Raw genomic sequence first — 21912 nt, 5'->3', positions numbered from 1 at the left:
CAACTTTCCAATAAGATTTGGCGAAAAACTATCTTTATGAATTAGCCAGGTCAGCTAGAAACTTGGTCTGGATCCGTGCGACTTCTGGTCCAAAATTAACCCGTTTTTGTAGCCTCACGATGGCCTATTTCGAGGTCCAGGACTACTGTTGCGGACCATTGAGAGCGTTGTCTTGCCTACGGATTACCTATGAAGTCCCCCGGATTGAACTCCCCGCCCCTCTCTATCAGGGCTGAGTTACTGTGGCTTCAATTTCTAGGGATTAAAATGATGGGTAAAAAGGCTCGAGTTAGACAAGAAACTGTACAATACTGGCGCAGAGATCACCTAGAGAGTGTGTGTATGTATGCAACGATTTGACGAAGGAGCTTTTACGGAATCCTTTCGAAGTCAGGCATGTACGACGGACCGGCCCGATAGTGTGTGATTGAGAAATTCCATAGGCGAGTTTAGGGCCAGTTCGGTAACCACATATTTTGAAAATAACCCCTACTTATTTTCACTAAATAACGTCACCTCTTAATAAATGAAAATATAACTTAAAAATAATACTAATTTATATTCAAAATATATAAAATATCTATACGATTTCGTTCGATAACTCTATTTTTAAGGCTAAGTTAAAAATATTATAAAAAATTAAGAAAATTATCTTCTCTATTAATAATTATTAAATTTCTATTATTTCACGTTATTATAACGAAGATATCTACTATTACTATTATATAGACTTTAATTATTATTAATACTTCTATTATCTCTATTATTACTATTAAAATCTCTATTAATATCTCTATTAATATCTTATTATATAATATATTTTAAACTTATCTTATAAAGATAATATTATATTTCGAGATAATATAATAATATTATCTTAAGAAAAAAGTAAATACGAGTTTTAAATTTAAAGTTTAAATAAGTATTCTAGCTACTATTTAGACTATAACTCTAATAAAATATTATATTAATAAGTCTTAATATTAGAGAAAGATATAAGTTTATAAGTCTAGATAGATCTTATAGCGAGTTCTTTACTATAAATTAAGTAATTAGAGATAAGATAATAATATATAAATAACACCTCCGAGGGGTTCCTCGCTAAGCAAGTAAAATTTAGGTGTGACATGGGAGAGGTCTTCACCTAATCATGTGCAAAATCCGATAGCTATTTCCTGTTTCTTTCTCGGCGCGCATATACTACTCAGCTGCCGATTACTGTAATAGTCGCGCACACTGACCTGATCCGAGGGGACACACATGTATCAAAAAGGGGTGTATACGTATGAGTTCCCAATGAATTTAGTAGTAACTCTCCAACTTTCCAATAAGATTTGGCGAAAAACTATCTTTATGAATTAGCCAGGTCAGCTAGAAACTTGGTCTGGATCCGTGCGACTTCTGGTCCAAAATTAACCCGTTTTTGTAGCCTCACGATGGCCTATTTCGAGGTCCAGGACTACTGTTGCGGACCATTGAGAGCGTTGTCTTGCCTACGGATTACCTATGAAGTCCCCCGGATTGAACTCCCCAGCCCCTCTCTATCAGGGCTGAGTTACTGTGGCTTCAATTTCTAGGGATTAAAATGATGGGTAAAAAGGCTCGAGTTAGACAAGAAACTGTACAATACTGGCGCAGAGATCACCTAGAGAGTGTGTGTATGTATGCAACGATTTGACGAAGGAGCTTTTACGGAATCCTTTCGAAGTCAGGCATGTACGACGGACCGGCCCGATAGTGTGTGATTGAGAAATTCCATAGGCGAGTTTAGGGCCAGTTCGGTAACCACATATTTTGAAAATAACCCCTACTTATTTTCACTAAATAACGCCACCTCTTAATAAATGAAAATATGACTTAAAAATAATACTAATTTATATTTAAAATATATAAAATATCTATACGATTTCGTTCGATAACTCTATTTTTAAGGCTGAGTTAGAAACGTCGTAAAAAATTAAGAGAATTATCTTCTCTATTAATAATTATTAAATTTCTATTATTTTACGTTATTATAACGAAGATATCTACTATTACTACTATATAGACTTTAATTATTATTAATACTTCTATTACCTCTATTATTATTATTAATATCTCTATTAATATCTCTATTAATATTTCTATTAATATTCTATTATATAATATATTTTAAACTTATCTTATAAAGATAATATTATACTTTAAGATAATATAATAATATTATCTTAAGAAAAAAGTAAATACGAGTTTTAAATTTAAAGTTTAAATAAGTATTCTAGCTACTATTTAGACTATAACTCTAATAAAATATTATATTAATAAGTCTTAATATTAGAGAAAGATATAAGTTTATAAGTCTAGATAGATCTTATAGCGAGTTCTTTACTATAAATTAAGTAATTAGAGATAAGATAATAATATATAAATACTCTTAATAGACGAAGATTAATAATAAATATAAATAAAGATATAACGTTAAGATATAAGAATATTATATAGTTAAATAACTTTTTCTAGAAAAATAAACTAGTAAGCGAACTTCGAATTAAGTCTCTTCTCTATATTACTAAGTTTAACGAATTATTTCTAAAGAGAATAGCTATAGAAAGTTATATCTAATTTATATATAGTCTAGAAATTATAGTAGATCTTAATCTTACGAATATCTTATCCCCTCTCTTTATCTTAGTTAATATTCTATACGAGAATATAAGATATTCGAATAATAAAGAATAATAAATATCTTAAATCGTAGCGAAAAAACGATATATTAGCTCTATAATTAAGATAATAATTCTTATAAAGAAAATTAAGAAGATTAAGAAAGAATATATAGATAACGCTATTAGTAAAGTCGAAGTTAGAATAAAGAATTCTATTATATAGAGAGAAAGAGATTATATATAGCGTATAAGAGAAGAAAAATAATATATTAAAGAGATATCTTAGATAATAATTAAGAAAGCTTTAATTTTACTATAAATAACTATAGATTCGAAGAATTCTAGCTTTTTTTATTAGACTATAATCGTATTTTTAAATAAGAAAATAGTATTTATATATATTATTCTTTCTAAAAGTATTAGAAATAATTAATTATAAGAGAAAATTAATAAGTAAGAGATGAAATAGACTTTAAAAAAGAAATATAAAAAGTAAATAGAAGAATATATTCGAAATAGCGAAGTGATTTTATACGCTATAAGTAAAAAATATAGCTATTTAATAAAGTATCTTAGTTATTAAGTAAGATATACTTAATAATTTCTTTATATATTTATTATAAGTTAATCTTTTAAATAATTTATCTTTATATTAATCTTAAAGCTACTCTATAGAGACTTAATATCGCTTACGCTATTAGTATATATAAAAGAATAAGATAGAGCTAAGCTTAAAAATCTTAAATTTATATATATAGCTAATTATAAATTTAGAGTTACTACGCTCTTTAATTAGATCGACTAAGTTATCGCGAATAAATAAATTAATATTCGTAACTATTAAACGTTCGTAACTATTAAAAAAATAGATATTCGTTATTAATATATAGAATAACTTTTTTATTTTCTATTAAAATTTTAAGATTTTTTTTTAAAATTATAAAACGAAATATAGGCTTTTAGATAAAAAAAGAATTATCGAATTTAGTCTTATAACTATTAAAGCGTAAGGAATTCAAATATCGCTTATCAAAGTTCGCTTATCAAAGATCGCTCGACAGTCGAACAGCCCTAATTAAAAAATAGATATACATTATTTAATTTTAGAATAACTTTTTTATTTTCTATTAAAATTTTAAGATTGTTTTTTTAAATTATAGAACGAAATATGGGCTTTCAGATAAAAAAAGAATTCTTAAATTTAGTCTTATAACTATTAAAGTGCAAGGAATTCAAATATCGCTTATTAAAGTTCGCTTATTAAAGATCGCTCCTCGATAGCCCTAATTAAAAAAATGATTATGAATTTAATTTATAGGCCTTTACTCGTTACTATTTAATATCTTAATAATATATATATTCTTATTATTTATAGAACGATATAGAATAATAAAGTTATAGAGAGCTATTAATTTAAATTATATCTATATTTAAATTAAAATATCGAATTCTACTAGAAAGTTTATAGATAAAAATCGCCTCTTAAATATATCGAAGATTCTTTCTATAATATTTCGTAGCTAAGAATATTATAGATTAAAGAGTTTTTTTATATTCTTAGACTTTATCTTAGCCTCTTTCTATTCTTTTAAATAATATTATATTTTTATATATAGTATTATTAGAAAGTTATAATTAAAATATCTAGTATTAACGAGATAATATTTATTTTTAGAGATTATAAATTCTTAATTAAAGATAGCGTTTTATAGAACCTTAGTATTATAAATAGATTCTTCTTATTCTAAGAGTATATAATAAAATAATATATTAAAATTATATATAGCTAGAATATTCTAATTAAGCTCTCTCTTTCTATTTCGCTATAATATATATTCTTCTATTAAAATATATATACTAATATATATACTATTAAGTACTCTTAAGCAATTATCGAAATAGAGTGTAAATTTAGAATTTAAAAGAATTTTAGACGAAGTAAGATAAAATTCTTTAGATAATTATACTATATATTTATAAAGAAGAAGAAGAATATTAAGTACTTTATAAAAATATAGAGATATAATATTTCTAGAATATTAAAATCGATTATTAATTTTATTATTACTAAGACTATAGTTTATAGAGTATATAAATATAGTAAGTTTCTTCGCTATATTAATACTTCTAGATAAAGCTAGCTAAATATAATTAAATAACTAGCTTTATAACTTATTAAGAGTATATAATAATATATAAAAAATCTATTATATAATAGTAGAATAATTAATAAGAAGCTCTTTTATATAGATATAATTAGAAAGAGTAAATACTCTTTATTTTTATATATTAAAATAGAAAGAGTAATATTAAGAAGTAGTAAGAATAATAGTAATAGCTACTTCTTTAAAGTCTAAGTCGTCTTTTATACTTATTAAACTTAAAGTTAGAAAAAGAGATTAATAATATAAATATATACTGGCCGGAAAGGTATGGTATATTCCATGGGATATTCCATACCAAGTGATACCATACCGTACCCGGGTATGGTATGGGTAGGGTCGGATACCATACCATTTTTCTGGTATGGGTTCGGGATCTTGGCGGTATATCCCACGGTATCATGGCTACCACTATCATCTACCATGACTGCCACTACCATGGCTGCCACTATCATGGCTGCCCCTACCATGACTGCCACTACCATGGCCGCCCCTACCATGGCCGCCCCTACCATGGCCGCCCCTACCATGGCCACCCCTACCATGCCTGCCCCTACCATGGCCGCCCCTACCATGGCCGCCCCTACCATAACTACCACTACCATAACTACTACTATCATGGCTACCATAACCATGGCTATCATATGATAGTAGGCTATTTCAATAATAAATAGTGGTAGCCATGATAGTGGTAGCCATGGTAGTGGTAGCTGTTAGAATGTCAGATATGTGATGTGTAGAACGGACGGATCAATTCTCCAGAACCTCTCCGGGGCCAGGTTCTAAATATAGTACAAAATTAGGTAGCTGGAAAACATGGTGGCTGGGATGCGCGGGGGCCACATTTCGATGGTAGGCATGGTAGTGGCAGGCATGGTAGTGGCAGGCATGGTAGTGGCAGGCATGGTAGTGGCAGGCATGGTAGTGGCAGCCATAGTAGTGGCAGTCATGGTAAATAATAGTGGTAGCCATGGTTGGCCAGAATAATAATTAGAATAGCTACTTATACTTCTAAATATAGAAATCTCAGGGGGATATCCCATACATATACCATTCCATGGTATGATACCACAGATATACCATACCGTGGGATATCCCGCCAAGATCCCATACCATACCAGGTATGGGATCATGCAAATCTCAATAACCCATACCATACCAGAGTATGGTATGGCAGGTCAATATCCCATACCATACCATACCTTTCCGGCCAGTAATAATATATATATATTAATTATAGATATTTATTATTTTAGCGTACTTAGTCTTATTTTACTAAAAAATAAAGCTTAAGACTTATTTTTAGATATTTTAAAAATATATTTTAAAAATATGATAATCGAATAATATCCTATACATATATAACGCTAAGTTAAAAATAAGTAGGGGTTATTTTCAAAATATGTGGTTACCGAACTGGCCCTAATTATACTGTAGTCCAGGAGACTCGGACGCCATGTGCTTAAAACAAACAATAAGATTAAGAGCTTGGTTGAAAATAGTTCCAACGAGCCTCGATAATTGCCAAAGCCTCTCCTCTAGGCTCTTCAACTCCAATGAAATCAAAGCGAGGGTCCGCTTCTTGAAACAGAAGCTTCCATTCGTCCTGGTCGCGCTCCCGGGAGTCAAAGATTCCTAGCATGTTCAAGTCCGCAGCTCTATGTTAGGGTGAGCGCGCGTGGCATCGTATGCCTTTCTGAACGAGCCTTGTCAACTTCGGCACGCCGCGGTATTTGCAATGAAATCCAGTGTGAGATTGTCAAATCATAAGACGCATAAGCTTTTTTTTAGTGTTATTCGCCCCTGCCTACATGGATCCCATAAATAGAGCAGTGGCTTCTGAGACAAAAAAATTGCTTCTACGAACCGAAAAAGCGTTGCTAGACAGCTATACAGGAATTGCCTCCATCACGCTCTCGTAAACCGCTGGCTTGTAAGTCAACTTCTTAGCAATTTTAAGCCCAACTGATTCCAGTATCTCTAGCCATTGTGTCTCTGTGCGCTCCCTAGCGCCAAATGCACACATCATACTCAAGTCGATCGACGTTACATGCCAGTCAACGTGGGCGTTGGGGAGAACTATTTCGTCAATCAGAAGCACTGAATCCTTGCCCATCGCAGTCATGATGCTTCGGAGAATGAGGCGGACCCTCTCGTCTGAATGATTGTGTAGTACGCCGCGTAGAAAGTAGAATTTTGCTCCTATGTCTTTTATTTAGAATGACACCCATCCTGTTTTCAAGAACTGGCATACCTTTGACTGGCTGCGGCTCGAAGAAGTTGTGGACCATGTTTTCCACGCCTAGTGTTTGAAGCGCACGATCGATGGTATGAGGCAGATCCTGCAGTATGACACGTCCCGCGACTTGAGGATACTGAGCTTTGAACTCGGCACACTGATGGCCGATGCCCCCTCCAACGTTGACAAACACGGGAGCTTCTGGATTCGACGATTTTGTCTCTTCTTCCACTGGATACACAGATAACCATGTCTCGGCCCCTTCGCGCCGAGAGGCCATGTATTGGTTGAAGTATTCCAGATTCTTTGGGTGGGACTCGAACCACTCAAAAGCTCCGAGCTCTGTCTTCCACGCATCTTGGAATACTGAATGGTAATAATCGGAGATATCCTGGTATTTGATCTTTTCCAGAAACCTGGGCAGTTCCTGGTATTGTGGGCCAATTGTTTCAAAACTAACGAGCTATGAGTGCGGGGGAAGGCTGAAGAAGGTCCAACAACGTCAGCCACTCACCAGTGATTAATGCCTGCTTGGTTACCCTTGATGGCCAAATTCCTGCTGACGTTGTTTGCTGCAAATGTGTCTTCCCGGGTCTCATTGATTATTCCTACGGAAGAAAGGTATCGTAAGAGGCGGCCTGAATCAAGATCATTATACGCTCTTCCAGCAGGTTGATGAACAGGCTTCTGAACCTAAGAGGAGACGATCGGCTCCAGTGCTTCCAGCGAGATCCCCCACGCCGAGCGGACTTTCACTTGCAGTGAGCAGATCAAAAAGCTTGAGGTCGAATCCGACACGAACGGCTGATGTTTGAAGGTGCTGGTAGAGTAAGTCACTGAACGAAATTTGGATAGACTTGGGAATACGCTCACATAGTAGCCAAGTCTATGTACCGTATCATCACTCCCCTCCAGTGAGTATGTCAGATCGCGAAGCACAGTCTGAAGTTTCCTGCGACCGCTTTCATCAGCCGCGTCGGCTAGCAATTTCACTTGATCAACAAGGCTTTCCATTGTGTCCGGACGGGGAGGCCCTAAGGGAAGCTGTCAAGGAGTGCGGGAGAGGGAAAGCACACTGGAACATGTTAAACGTTCCTGTGGAGTCAGGAACCGGGCACTTTATGGCAGTCACTAGTAAAGCAATTTCCGGATAGCCATTGGTGTTCTACAATTCCAACGAATGCTATTTTTATCGATCCAAGCGAGGGGTCATGCAGTCATGGATCATCGATTTACTGCCCACCTATTCGTACAGCCGGAACATTCAGCAACTCGCTTGGTAGTGATGGAGCTACCCCCCCTACAGGCTTGCCCACCTCCAGGCTTGGGCAGAACGATTGGCATACTACACACAGCGAGTTGCTCAACAGCTGCGCAAGTACATGACTCGAAAGCAGCACTCGGGCTAGACGCTAGCACTACGTGTCGAAATAAGGTTCCCAGCCTCCTCCCAGCCACCTGTTGGAACGACCACCTAATCTGTGTGGGTACACATACTGGCCCGGAGGATTCCTGAGATAGAATAACACATGCAACCTACACACCCTTCTTTTTACCATACCTGAATGTTGACCCTACGCACTAGCCCGCAGGGTCGACTTGGCAGCCAAGCCTCGGGCAATGCGACGTGCATAGGCGCCAGCGCCGAGGGCAATACGAGGGGCACCTCGATAGCCTTTGTAGGTGCAGGACGGTCGTTTACTGGTCACTAACGACCGTTACAGTTGCTGCTCCTCATGTGGTACATAGCATTATTTTCAGATCATTTGAGAACGATGATTGATTTGCGTAGTGTACCAGATGGATCAACATTTAGTATTCCCGTTCAATACTTGAGCGGGATATATGACAGAATTCCACGGACCTTATCAAGTGATCGTCTCCGAGGGCTAACACTTCCTTCATGCACGTTGGTAGCTTGATGCACAGATTTCGCCATATGCAGGCCACCGGCACTTACCTTATTTTCATGGTCCGAATTCTTTTGCGACCCAATTGTAACGTCTGAAATAAATTGGGCCAAAACAAGAGCGTAGAACCATGTTTATTCTGTACGGTGGGCTGTGAGCAATCAGATCATTTGGGACTGACCCTGCAAGACCAGACTCGCGAACACATGTTATTGACACTTTGCCGCTCCTACAAGCTTATAGAAAGCATTGCAGTCCTAGGCTACTACCTGTAATTGTCCTCAAAACTCCAGGGCCCATTTACTGATTAGATCTTGAATCTCTTACTTCACTCCAATAATAATCCACATGTCTTTATCCGCCACCTCTCCACCCACACCACCACCTTTGGCTAATGAAGATAGAGGGTCATTTGTAACAGCGATATTTTGGGTCGAGACTGGAATCGCCATTCTGTTCGTTTGTGGACGTTTCTACGCAAGAACGCTCATCGGGGCGCTTGGCCTTGACGACTGGTCTATGCTTCTAACTGTGGTAAGCCAGTTGATTGTTCCTAGTCTGATTATAACGCAAAATGAATCGGCGCAACAGACCCTCCTCATCGCTACAAGCGGTGTGGTGACCAGCACGTCTAACCTTGGAGGCTTTCGACACTCTGCTTATGTGCCGCCGGAGAACGCCACCCAAGTGATTTTGAACACCTACATCCTTCAAACATTGACAACTTTTGCCTTCGGGACCAGCAAATTCTCTATAGGATACATGATTCTACGACTGTTATCGACCGGCTCCGTCAAGCGTAGACGGTTTATCTGGGGACTGATAATATTTGCCTGCATCTATAATTGGGGAGAAGCCCTCTCAATATGGTTTCAGTGCATGCCTACAAGGGCGCTGTGGGATTTCACCATCGCAGGGACTTGTTGGAGTCTTGAAGCAAAGTTAATCAACATATACGTTGGCGGTAGTAAGTAGACTGGATCAAATTTTGCAAACCAGGGAGCTGAAATTATTTCTAGCCTGGAATATCGTCATTGATTTCATTCTTGCTCTGTTTCCTGCTACATTTATCTGGAAGCTGAAAATGGCCCTGGGTCAACGAGTGTCTCTTTCTGTTCTTCTGGGTCTCAGTCTTCTGTAAGCTCCTTCTCCTTGTGATTTATAAGTTCTGTAATTGAATTATTACTTTAGAGCTGGCATGTGCGGTATCGCCAAGCTCACCTACGTACACTTGCTTAGGGACCTCTCCGACGTGACATGTAAGTTCACTCAACAGTATCACTGGGTAGTTAACACTTACTATTTCAGGGAATAACATTCCACTGGAGCTTTGGACAGGCTCAGAAGTTTTCGTGATAATTATATGTGGCAGCGTGCCGCCCTTGAAAGTCATCTGGGATCAGCTTGTCAAGAAGATACGCCAGATACGCCATGTCCCAATGAGTCCCGACACCTATACGCGTGCAGAAAATGGTTATATTGAGATGTCGGGCAAGCATAGGAATGAAGCCAGTCCGTTGAGCTCTACTACAGAGGATGGTGGATCAAGATGGATGACTGCGACAACGGAAATTCAGATCACCAACGAGAGTGGGTAAGGCGGAGCCTTGTCGTAACTCTGTCCCAAGTCAGCTTATCCGTGATTCTGATGACTGTCATAAGATTTATATTTATTCTTCGACAATGAGTAGTGTAACACTGAAAGACAAATGTTATCATAACCATGCCTTTTAAAAGGCTTATGTGCTCATCGTATTATTTCATCCCAGGAAAAGTCATGTTTTGGCACTGGGATGTATTGCCAGCACTTGTCAAAGCTCTCCGAGGTTCAGGAGGCTAAGAAATCTTAGCTCCGCGAGGGTGTGCTCTAATCATGCAGCTAGCAGCTAATCACTCATGCAGGGCAAATTTACCCAACCAGTACTTTCCCTCCACGTCTCCCTACCGTAAGTTAAGATATATGTAGCTGGAATGTTGAAGTTCCTGCCGGCAAATCTCTGATAAGGATGATAATCCTTACGTTCATGAGTGGGAGGAGTATGAACTCAAGAAGTCAATGACTGCATTCTAGCTGCCGCTAGCCCTTCTACCTATTCCTGGTGCATCCTCTACATAGTCCTCAATTTTGTTTGCAAAGTTTTTCTTTCGTGAAGCTCAACTTGCCTCTCGTTCCTCCTCTCGGCTCAACGAAATCGACAACTCAAACAGTCTTCGCAGGGGTCCTCGAATTCAACCTTAAATCATGGCAGTGGTCTACACTGACAAACCTCTTTCCCTCATTCAAACTCCCCACAATCGAACAGGCAAGGTCCGTTCCTCAAATTCCCCACCCTCTCTACATTGCATCCTACTCAATTCCGTTCCCTCATAGACTGACGACTTCACAATCGACGCATCTCATATGGCCGTCGTCCACAATGTCTTAATCCGCAGCTACAATAGCATATACCAGCAGGCGCCCCACATTCAGCCCGTCGACTACGCCGACTTCGTGGGTTACTGTCTTGCTTGGCACGAAATGGTGCAGGGCCACCACGACAGCGAAGAAGCGGTCCTCTTCCCCGGCATTGAGGAGGTGACTGGCGTGAAGGGTATCATGGACGGAGAGAAGGCTGAGCACGGTAAGAATACAAGTGGAACTGTTTTACCCAAGGCCATTTATCAATTACTTAACACCACCAAAAAGCGGCCTTGTACGCCGGCCTCTCATCCCTGGCAACGTACCTCGGCACCTGCCGCGCCCAGCCTAAAACCTTCAACGCCTCCGCCCTACTCTCTATCATGGACGCATTTGCGCCTGCCTTCGCGACCCACCTCGCTAATGAGCCACCTGCCCTTGCTTCTCTTTCCACCTACGCTTTCGATATCAAAGCTTTGTCCGCAAAAACAGCAGAATACAGTATGGCTCGTACATCCACTTTCAATCTTCTGCCGATGCTCTGGTATAACCTTGATGTCGAATTTGAGGGTGGCAAATGGAGGGACTTCCCACCCGTACCCGCACCCATGAGATGGGTACTGGTGAATATTTTGGGGAGGTGGCAGGCGAGGTGGTGGCGTTTTGGGACTTGTGGGGCTGACGGGAAGAGAATCGAGCTGCTGGCTCTGAGGGAAGGCTATCCAGCGTGAACATCAAAACAAACACCAACGGAGCTGTTCGCGGGCGGACCAATCAATGGCATGCCTGCTAGTCCTTTGAATGAACGATAAGAAGCACATGCATCTCACTTCCCTGTCATAGGGGCAAAGTCAAATTCTCGATAATAACCTTGTATGATATAGCTTATCTAGCACGACTAAAAGAGCCATAAAAACAGTTGATCGGATTCATCTCTAATGGCTTGCAAACCCCATATCCTGCGCCACTTGGTAAAGCCCTACTATCAGCAACTTTGGTTGTCCAGTAGCGGATCCTTCCGAGAAGACTGTTTACAAATTTCATCTACGAGCTAAGTTCATAGAGTGACCACATAATTACTATTGGGGTAGTATGTAGCCCCCAGTGGCGTGAGAACCCTCCGACACAGCTCCATAACCAGAGCTCTACCGAAGAACAAATCGGCAGCAGGGATCGAGCTTTCGATCTTCTCTATAACCGCGCTAGAGAAATTTTCTTCTCACAAGCGCTGGTCATCAAGATACCACACGATGAAGTGGTGTTAACTTGGTTCGGGTTTCCTAGCGCCATGATTTACAAGCACGCCATTGGACGCTTTCATGCCAAGGTCATCCTTGATGCTCACACAGACGGCGTTCAACCTACCTAGACCTGATAGAGGGTTGATTGGCAAAAGCCCAGGGTAAGGTAAACTGCCAGACGGACCCCTTGGACAGTGCACGGGCCGGAACCTGTTCTTCACGGGCCGCTTTTGCAGCGGGTACTAGTACAGTCCCTCAAATCGGGTTGTTTTCCGAAGTCCCCAAAGGAAGCTAGTCCGCTACTGACGACCGGACACTTTCTTACAATGCATGTTGAAATCAACAACTGCTCTGTGCGATTCATAGATACCTATAGCCTCAACAGCAAGCATGATGATAGAAAAACCCCATTCGGAACGACTTCTTGAGATTGTTGATACAGATATGACTCCATGGAATTATAACGTAGAAGGACTAACTGGACTGCTTTGCTATGTGATAGACAGTGTTTTCTAGGTTTAAAAAAATGCTAGTACCTATAATATGTAGTGGCTGTTCTTCGGTACTGTACAGATAAAGCGGTGTGCTGCAGACAAAGAGGTGTTTTGCAGATAAGTGGATTTGCTGCGTACTTGCTGTGCTGCGTAGTGAATGTGCTGCAGGTAAATGTGCTGCAGGTGAGTGTGTATGGGAAAGTTGCCGTGATATGTGTGCTGTAGGTCATTGCGCTTTCCGTTGCAGTAACAGACTCATTACGTTATGGACTGCTGCATGACTGACGTGCCACGTGTTACGCTTGCTGATGTGTTGCATTGCATACAACGTGAAGATCATTGACCAGGGGGGTTAGAACGTGTTTCCAATTCGAATATCGATCAGGATGGTGCGCGGCATTTTATGTGCTGTGCAGTCTGCGGGTTTGTTTCGTGGATACTAGAGTACTGAGAAATCGTTTAAACGCATCATTAACCCTACTAATAGACTTTTGTCGACCTAGGGGGTGTATATCTATCGAAAGGGGCTTTGTATCTCACCCTATCCTTTCCTACTCGCGCCGATTATTAACGAGTGATCTATGTACAGGTGTCGGTGGGTGGGACACAAAGTATGCAATGGCTCTGAAAGAGACGAAATCGAATGAAGAGCCATTGACAGGTGCAAAACAGGTGGCTATATAACTCGTACTAGACACCTGTCTCCTACCCTTGCAGGGGTACCGACAGGGCCATGAAACAGGCGCATGTCATGTGACCCACTAACCCCCAGTCCCACTGTGGCGATTGTTCTTGTGACGGTCCCTGGATCAATACACATACCAGCATCTCATCTCCGCGATGGGCGATGAAGAAATTTGAGATGACGAGATGCTAAGGCAGCCCCAATTGGGCTTCCTACTCTGACGACATGTCTTCCAGCTCGTATTTCAGGAAAGAATGAAAGTGTTACAAGGCACTCACTTGTTGCGGCAGTACAAATCTGGGTCGTTATTGTTACTTCCTCAAGAGATTCGATACACAGGACCTCATGCGGATACAACGCTCGTGCTTGGAATTTGTGCTCTTTGAAGACCGGTCGGCGAGCGGCCAGGATGTCATGTCGGGGCGCCGGACTCGCCTCTCGTCTCTTCAGTCCACCGGCACTGGAGGCGGGCGTAAAACCTAGAGACCTGATTCCGAGGTCAGCATCTTGCATTCCAACAAACCCTCTAAAGAGCGACGTTATATAGGGAACTTAGACAGGAGTGCACCTACGTAGGGATCGTTCCAGTCGATGCGGAGCCGGTTATTGTGTCTGTAGTCGTGGCAGACGTTGTGATCGTCACGGTGTTGGTCACAGTAATTGGCTTGGCGAGGGTAGTGGTGGAGGTGAAGGTATCGATGTATGTATTTTTGAGCGTGATGGTTATATCGATTACCAGAGTGTAGGTAGTAATGTAAGAGGTGGCCGGTACAGTTTTCGTAATTATAGTGCTTGGAGTGATAGTAATGAAGACGGTGACTGGGGCCGTAGCCGTGACAGCTGTGACCACTATTGGAAATGGTATGCACTCAATGGTCTCAAATCATGAAGCATATTGTTCATTGTTATGTTCTATGAAGAAGTATATAGAAAGGATGAAGGTAACTATCTATCTATGGTGTGAAGCCACGCTAAGGCTATTTACTATTATAAGGCGTAGTTATAATATCTCTTTAGAATTTAATAGTATATAGATATATTAGCCTTCTATTAACTAATTTTAATACTCTTATATAATTTAAATTTAAACTACTTCTTATCTACTCTTTTTAAATCTAATTTAATTTATAAATATAGTAAATTTATTATTAATAAAGGCTTTAATAAGCTTATTCGTAGTTATATCGTTAATAGATATTTATTCGAATATAACTATTTTTATTTTTACTTAATCTTATATAAAATATTATTAGATATTAATATATTTAGTATATAAATAAAAGTAAGAGTTTTTAATTAATATAATAATCTTCTAATTATTTACTTTAATTAGTATTAATCTATTAGATAATATAAAGCTAATATCTAATTCGCTTAGAAGTCTAATTAACTATATAGCTTTCTTTATTATCTAGATCTAAGCTATATACTTAGTCTTATAAAATAATAATATAATAAATTATTATTATTTAGATATTTAATTAACTATTTTACTATAGAGTAAAAATATATAAATTCTAAAAAAATTAATAGATCTCTTAATCTAAGGCCTAATTAGTATTTATATAATCTTTTAATATATTAACCGTTTTATACGTAATATTATAAATTAGTATCTTCTTTAGATAATAAATAACTCGTTTAACGACTATAATATATTTCGAATTAGAGTTATAATTATATCGTAAAAGAATTATAACGATAAAATAGATATTCGGGCGAGTCTAAATTATAAGATATATTATCGATTTTATTATTAATTAATATTTCTAAATAACTTCTAATTTAGTCTTATTAACTAGTTTCTCTTATAGTTAAGTATCTATTATTATTAATATAGAAGTAAATATATAATTAATTATATTAAATCGTGATAAGTATCTTCTTTAAATATATCGTTTAAATAATTTAAATAATTCTCTTCTTACGATTTCTCTAAATTTCTATATTTAAATAGTATAAATATAGCCTAAAATCGGTTATAGCGAATTACTTATAAATACTAGTCGAAAAGATATAATATAATATAAGATATTAATCTACTATATTATACTTTAATATAATATAAATTATTAAAATTTATATAATCTTATATTTAATATAATATAAAATTTTAATAATATATATTACGATATAATATATCTATAGAATTATATTATAATATAATATATATATAAGATATCTTAATTAAAATTTCTATAGTTAGAAATAGTTATTATAATTATTATTTTAATTAATAACTACGTTAAATTAATAAGATATAAAATTAAATATAAAAATATTTTATTATTTTATATATATAAAAGAAAGCGAGCTATATCTACTAGTAATAAGAAAAGCTTATCTTTCTCTAATATTAATTATATAAAATTCGCTAGCACTTTATAATTAAAATCGTTAATAATAATTTTATACGCCTATTACGTATTTTCGATATCGCTATTTAATATAAAATTATATATATTATAGTTATAATCTTTTTATTAAATTATTAATTTAAGAAAGTTAATATATTTCTTAATATTCTTTTAAAAGTATTATAACTTAATATAATAAGTTATATTTCTCTAAGCTATCTTCTTATAATATATAAAAAAAGATTAAGTATAGAAAGTATATAAAAGTATATTTAATAATTCTAGAATAAATTAGCGATATCTATAATAATAATTAAAATTAAAAATTAGATATACTTAAATAAGAGATAGCTTTATATTATTTATATAATAGCGATAATAATAATTAAGATTAAAATATTAATTTAAATAGCGTAACTTTTATAATAAGCTTTTTATTATTATATATTAAATTAATTATATATAAATAAAGATCTATAATTTTATCTTTTAGATATAATCGTATTTAATATTTTAAAATTTCTATAATAGCTTAATACTTATTAATTTATATATTAATATTATTATATCTAAATTATAATAGCGCTTATTATTAAATTTTATATTACGCTTTTAAATAGCTTAAAAGATAGAATCTACTTAATTATTAACGCGTATAATAAAATTATTTTTAATACTTATATTTTATTTAGCTTCGATATTATTTATTTTCTTCTAATTTAAACTTTTATCTTTATTTATATATATAATAATTTACGCGATAAGTAAAACTTTAAACTTTTTCGTAATTACGCTTATATACTTTTTTTATATAATATTATTAAAATATAAATTTACTAGAATAATAATTAGAATTAAAAACTACTTATTACTTATCTATTATATCTTATTTAATCTACTTAAAAGCTTATTTTTATTTTAATAATAATATAATAATATATTTAATTTTATACTTTTTAATAATTATAATATAATTAATAATTAAAATATTAACTTTCTTTATTGTCTTAATTAGTTTCTTCTTAAATATAAATATATTTATTCGCTATCGCGATCTCTTAATATTTTTATTTTAATTAAATTTATTCTTCGCTTTTTATTTTAATTAAAAACTTAATCGTTATCTAATTAACTTATATCGAGATTTTTTAATATCGCTATCGTTATTAATATTTAATATTTATTATAATAAATTATTAAGCTTAGTCTTTTCTACTTTAATTATTATAAAAAGATAAATTAATAGATATATATAAAGAAATTAAAGAGCTTATATAAATATCTATAAATATTAAGCTATTCTTAATTTTAATTAAAGTTTATTTTATTAAAAAGTATATTAATTCTAATAAATATCGATATTAGAAATAAAGAGAATATATATTATATATTATTTTAAGTATATTATTATAGAGTTTAATTTAAAAAATAATTATTTCTATAAAGATAATAAGATTTAAAAATAATATATATATATATATATATAATAAAAATTTTAATAAATTATAATAATTTAATATTAGTTAAATTAGATAAAGATAATTACTTACTAGCTCGCTCTTTTAAATCTTTTATTTTTTAATTTATATAAATTATAATAATAATATAATAAATTATAAAAATAATAAAAATTATATTAGATAATAACGCTTAATAAGCGTAATTCGCTTAAATTTAAATCTTTAAAATTAAAAAAAAGGCGTTTTATTAATATCTAATTTAAATTAGATAATTTAAAATAATTTAAAAATTTAATATACGCGATAAATATCTAAGCTTTTCTTTCTCTTTTCTTTCTCTCTAAAACTTTTTTTTTTATATTAACTCTTCTTATTATTAGACTATTTTTTTAATATAAAAGACTTTTATTAATAATATATTATTATTATAATAATATCTAAAATATAATATAGTTATTAAATTATATATTTATTCTTTATTTTTTAATAATTTTAAATTAATATATAAATAAATCGCGCGAAGAGCTTAATTTATATATATTTAATTTATTATTAATAGCTTTTTAAAAAAGCTAATATTATTCTAAATTAAATATAATATTAAAATAAAATCTTTATTAGATATTATTAATACTTTAATTACTATCGCTATCGCTTTAATAAATATTATTTCTATTTTAATAATATTAAAGCGTTAATAAAAATTAAATAATATATTCTTCTAATTATTATTATATTTATTATATATAGTTAATATAAGCTATAGCTTAAACTTTACGTAAAATTTATTATTATTAAAAATTAATTAATCTTATAATTTTAAAGCTTCTCTTTTAATATCTAATTTATTAAATTATATTTAATTAAAATCTATTAAAGCGCTATTATATTTAAAGATTTATTTTTAAAGTATTATATAAGATAATAGAAATCTTTCTAATTCGTTAATTTAAAAATAAGTTTTTTATTATTATACTTTATAATTAACTCTAATAATTTCTATTTAAATAAATATTTATCTTTATATAATATATAAAAAGCGAGTTATATTATAAAAAAAGAATTTAAATCTTATAATTATTTTAGCTAAGTCGTTTAAACTAAAGATAAAAATATATTTATCTTTATATAATTTAATTACTAAATTAATTAATTATTATAAATATAATTATATATTATTAATTACTCTAATAATTATAAAAAGCGTAAGAGAAATAAAATTATATAATTAAGTACTTATAAACTTTTCTCTTTTAAATATTTATTTTAATTTAAAATTTAATCGCTATCTAATTAAAAAAAATATATATATATAAAAAATATATAAAATTATATTTAATAATTCTAGAATAAATTAACGATATTTATAATAATAATTAGAATTAAGAATTAAATATATTTAAATAAAAGATAACTTCGCGTTATTTATATAATAGTAAAAATAATAATTAAAATTAAAATATTAATTTAGATAGTATAGCTTTTATAGTAGACTTTTTATTATTATATATTAAATTAATTATATATTAATAAAGATTTATAATTTTATCTTTTAAATATAATTATATTTAATATTTTAAGATTTCTATAATAGCTCGATACTTATTAATTAATATATTAATATTAATATATTAATATTAATATATTTATATTAGAATAAAACTTATTATTAAATTCTATATCACGCTTTTAAGTAATTTAAAAAATAAAGTTTACTTAATTATTAATATATATAATAAAATTATTTTTAATACTTATATTTTATTTAATTTTAATATTATCTATATTCTTATAATTTAAACTTTTATCTTTATTTATATATATAATAATTTATATAAAAAGCGAAACTCTAGACTTTCTTTAAATTACGCTTATATATTTTTCTTATATAATATTATTAAAATATAAGTCTATTAGAATAATAACTAGAATTAAAAATTATTTATTACTTATTTATTATATTTTATCTAATTTACTTAAAGGTTTACTTTTATTTTAATTATAATATATTAATATATCTAGCTTTATACTTATTATAAATTATAATATAATTAATAATTAAGATATTAATTTTCTTTATTTTTTTAATTAGTTTCTTTTTAAATATAAATATATTTATTCGCTATCGCGATTTCTTAATATTTTTATTTTTATTAAATTTATTCTTCGCTTTTTATTTTAGCTAAGAGTCTAATTATTATTTAATTAATTTATATTAAAACTCTTTAATATCGTTATTATTATTAATATTTAATATTTATTATAATAAATTATTAGACTTAATATCTTTTATTTTAATTATTATAAAAAAATATAAATAATAAATATATATAAAGAAATTAAAGAGCTTAAATAAATATCTATAAATATTAAACTATATTTACATTTAATTAATACTTATTTTATTAAAAAGTATATTAATTCTAATAAGTATCGAAGTTAGAAATAAAGAGAATTTATATTATATACTATTTTAATTATAAAGTTTAAATTAAAAAATAACTATTTATATAAAAAAAGAAAAGAAAAATGAAATACGCGAAAATTTTAATAAGTTATAATAATTTTATTTTAATTAAATTAGATAAAGATAATTATTTACTAATTTACTCTTTTAAATATCTATTTTTTTAATTTATATAAATTATAAGTAACTAATTATAAATTAAATTTATAAAGTTAAATTTTTCTAAGTTAAATAAAGTTAAATTTTTCTAAGTTAAATAAAATTTTAGCTTTAGCTCTAAGTTAAATCGAACTCTAATCGCTTACTATACGTTTTTAATTTACTTTTATTATTACGAAATTAATAAAAAAGATAAAAGCTCTAACTCTAAGTTAAATTAAACTCTATTTACTTTCTATATAATAAATAGTTTACTTCTATTATTATAAATCGCTAATTAATTATATTCTTATTTAAAAAAAAGTATTTATTTAATAATCTTATTTTTAATATATCTTATTAATCGAGTAAATTATCTTTTTAATAAATTATTTAAAATTATAATTAATAAGTCGATCTTATTAATAACTCGATTTAAAATTATATATAATTAATTATAAATAAAAATATTAAGATATAAATATAGATTAATCTACTATAATAATTAGCTTTAAAATTTATTAATTATTATATTAAAGATTAATTAAATTAGAAATTAAATATATTAAAAGAAAGTATATAAATTATTTAAATTAGATAAAGCTAGAGAAATATATAATATATAATATTATTTATTATTATATTCGCTTTTAAAAATATAATAATTAAATATTTTAGATTTAATATATTTAATTTATAAATATATTTTATTATATAAATTTATATACTACTTTAAATTTCTTAATAATATTATTATATAATTTTATTTTAACTTTAAATAATAAAATAAAAGCGAGATTAATTTAAAGATATTTATTATTTTAATAAATAAAAGAAAGCTATCTTTCTTATTAATAACTTAATTTCTACTATTATAAATAATCTTAATTTTAAAAAACTTATTAAAAACTTAATTATTAAATTAAATAATATTCTTATTAAGAGTATAAAGAATTATTTTAAATATATAGAAATTAGCTATTTAATATAAATTAAAATTATTATAAATAGTATTAATTAATTAAATAATAAAGTTATTTAATAGCTAATTAGTAGACTAATTAATTATTTTTTATTTTTTAAAACTTATTAAGATATTATTATCTATATCTAATAATTTTTAAATAAATTTCTTTATATTAATTTAATCTTAATTAATTAAATTAAGATTTTAAAGTTTTATATTTTTTATTAATTTAAAAATTTAAATATAATTTTAAAGATAGAATATCTTTAATATAGTTTAAGCGATATAATCTAACTTAATACTCTTAATAATTAAAAAAATTTAATAAAAGTTATTATAGAAGTATATAACTATATTATTAAAAGAAGTAAAGTTCTTTTAAATATTTTAAAGTATATAATTAATAATCTTAATATTATAGCGATTTTATATAAAGATCTTATTTTAGAAAATAAACTTAATTATTTTTAATAATTAAGTTAAATTAAACTTTATTAATATATTATAATTAAATTAAATAATAATATTAAGAGAAATCTTAAAGTAAAAATAAGTAATAATATTATTTTAAAGAAGAATAAAGATAATATTAGATAAAGCTATAGTAATAATTATTTTAAAGTTATTTTATACTCTTTATAATATAATATTCTAAAGTATAATCTTATAAATATCTTTATAACTATTAAAAAAAAGTTAATTATTAAAATAAGAGATTATATTTTAAATAGCGTTAGTTATAATAATTT

The 21912-nt window shown here is 30.7% G+C and overlaps 3 protein-coding genes across 3 annotated transcripts; 2 read left to right on the top strand and 1 right to left on the bottom strand.

Annotated features, from left to right (window-relative positions):
• Positions 1–6695: 6695 nt before the first annotated feature.
• Positions 6696–8060, bottom strand: HO173_002722 (uncharacterized protein; the record flags this gene model as incomplete). Its single annotated transcript, XM_037304653.1, has 5 exons — positions 6696–7009; positions 7062–7501; positions 7561–7684; positions 7740–7866; positions 7920–8060. 5 exons carry the CDS (start codon positions 8058–8060, stop codon positions 6696–6698), a joined length of 1146 nt encoding a protein of 381 aa, XP_037168146.1.
• Positions 8061–9304: 1244 nt separating this feature from the next.
• HO173_002721 (uncharacterized protein) lies at positions 9305–10554 on the top strand (the record flags this gene model as incomplete). The annotated part of the gene is made up of 4 exons (XM_037304652.1): positions 9305–9923; positions 9976–10093; positions 10148–10215; positions 10265–10554. The coding sequence occupies 4 exons, from the start codon at positions 9305–9307 to the stop codon at positions 10552–10554; spliced, it is 1095 nt and encodes a 364-aa protein (XP_037168145.1).
• Positions 10555–11198: 644 nt separating this feature from the next.
• On the top strand, positions 11199–12085 carry HO173_002720 (uncharacterized protein; the record flags this gene model as incomplete). Its single annotated transcript, XM_037304651.1, has 3 exons — positions 11199–11264; positions 11328–11577; positions 11643–12085. 3 exons carry the CDS (start codon positions 11199–11201, stop codon positions 12083–12085), a joined length of 759 nt encoding a protein of 252 aa, XP_037168144.1.
• Between the last annotated feature and the right edge of the window lie 9827 nt (positions 12086–21912).

The sequence above is a fragment of the Letharia columbiana genome (genome assembly GCF_014066305.1).
Source record: "Letharia columbiana isolate WasteWater2 chromosome Unknown Sc0000006_s0, whole genome shotgun sequence".
In the NCBI taxonomy this organism is placed as follows: Eukaryota; Fungi; Ascomycota; class Lecanoromycetes; order Lecanorales; family Parmeliaceae; genus Letharia; species Letharia columbiana.
The sequence above is the reverse complement of the archived record's forward strand: the minus strand, read 5'-3'. Positions and strand labels throughout refer to the sequence as shown.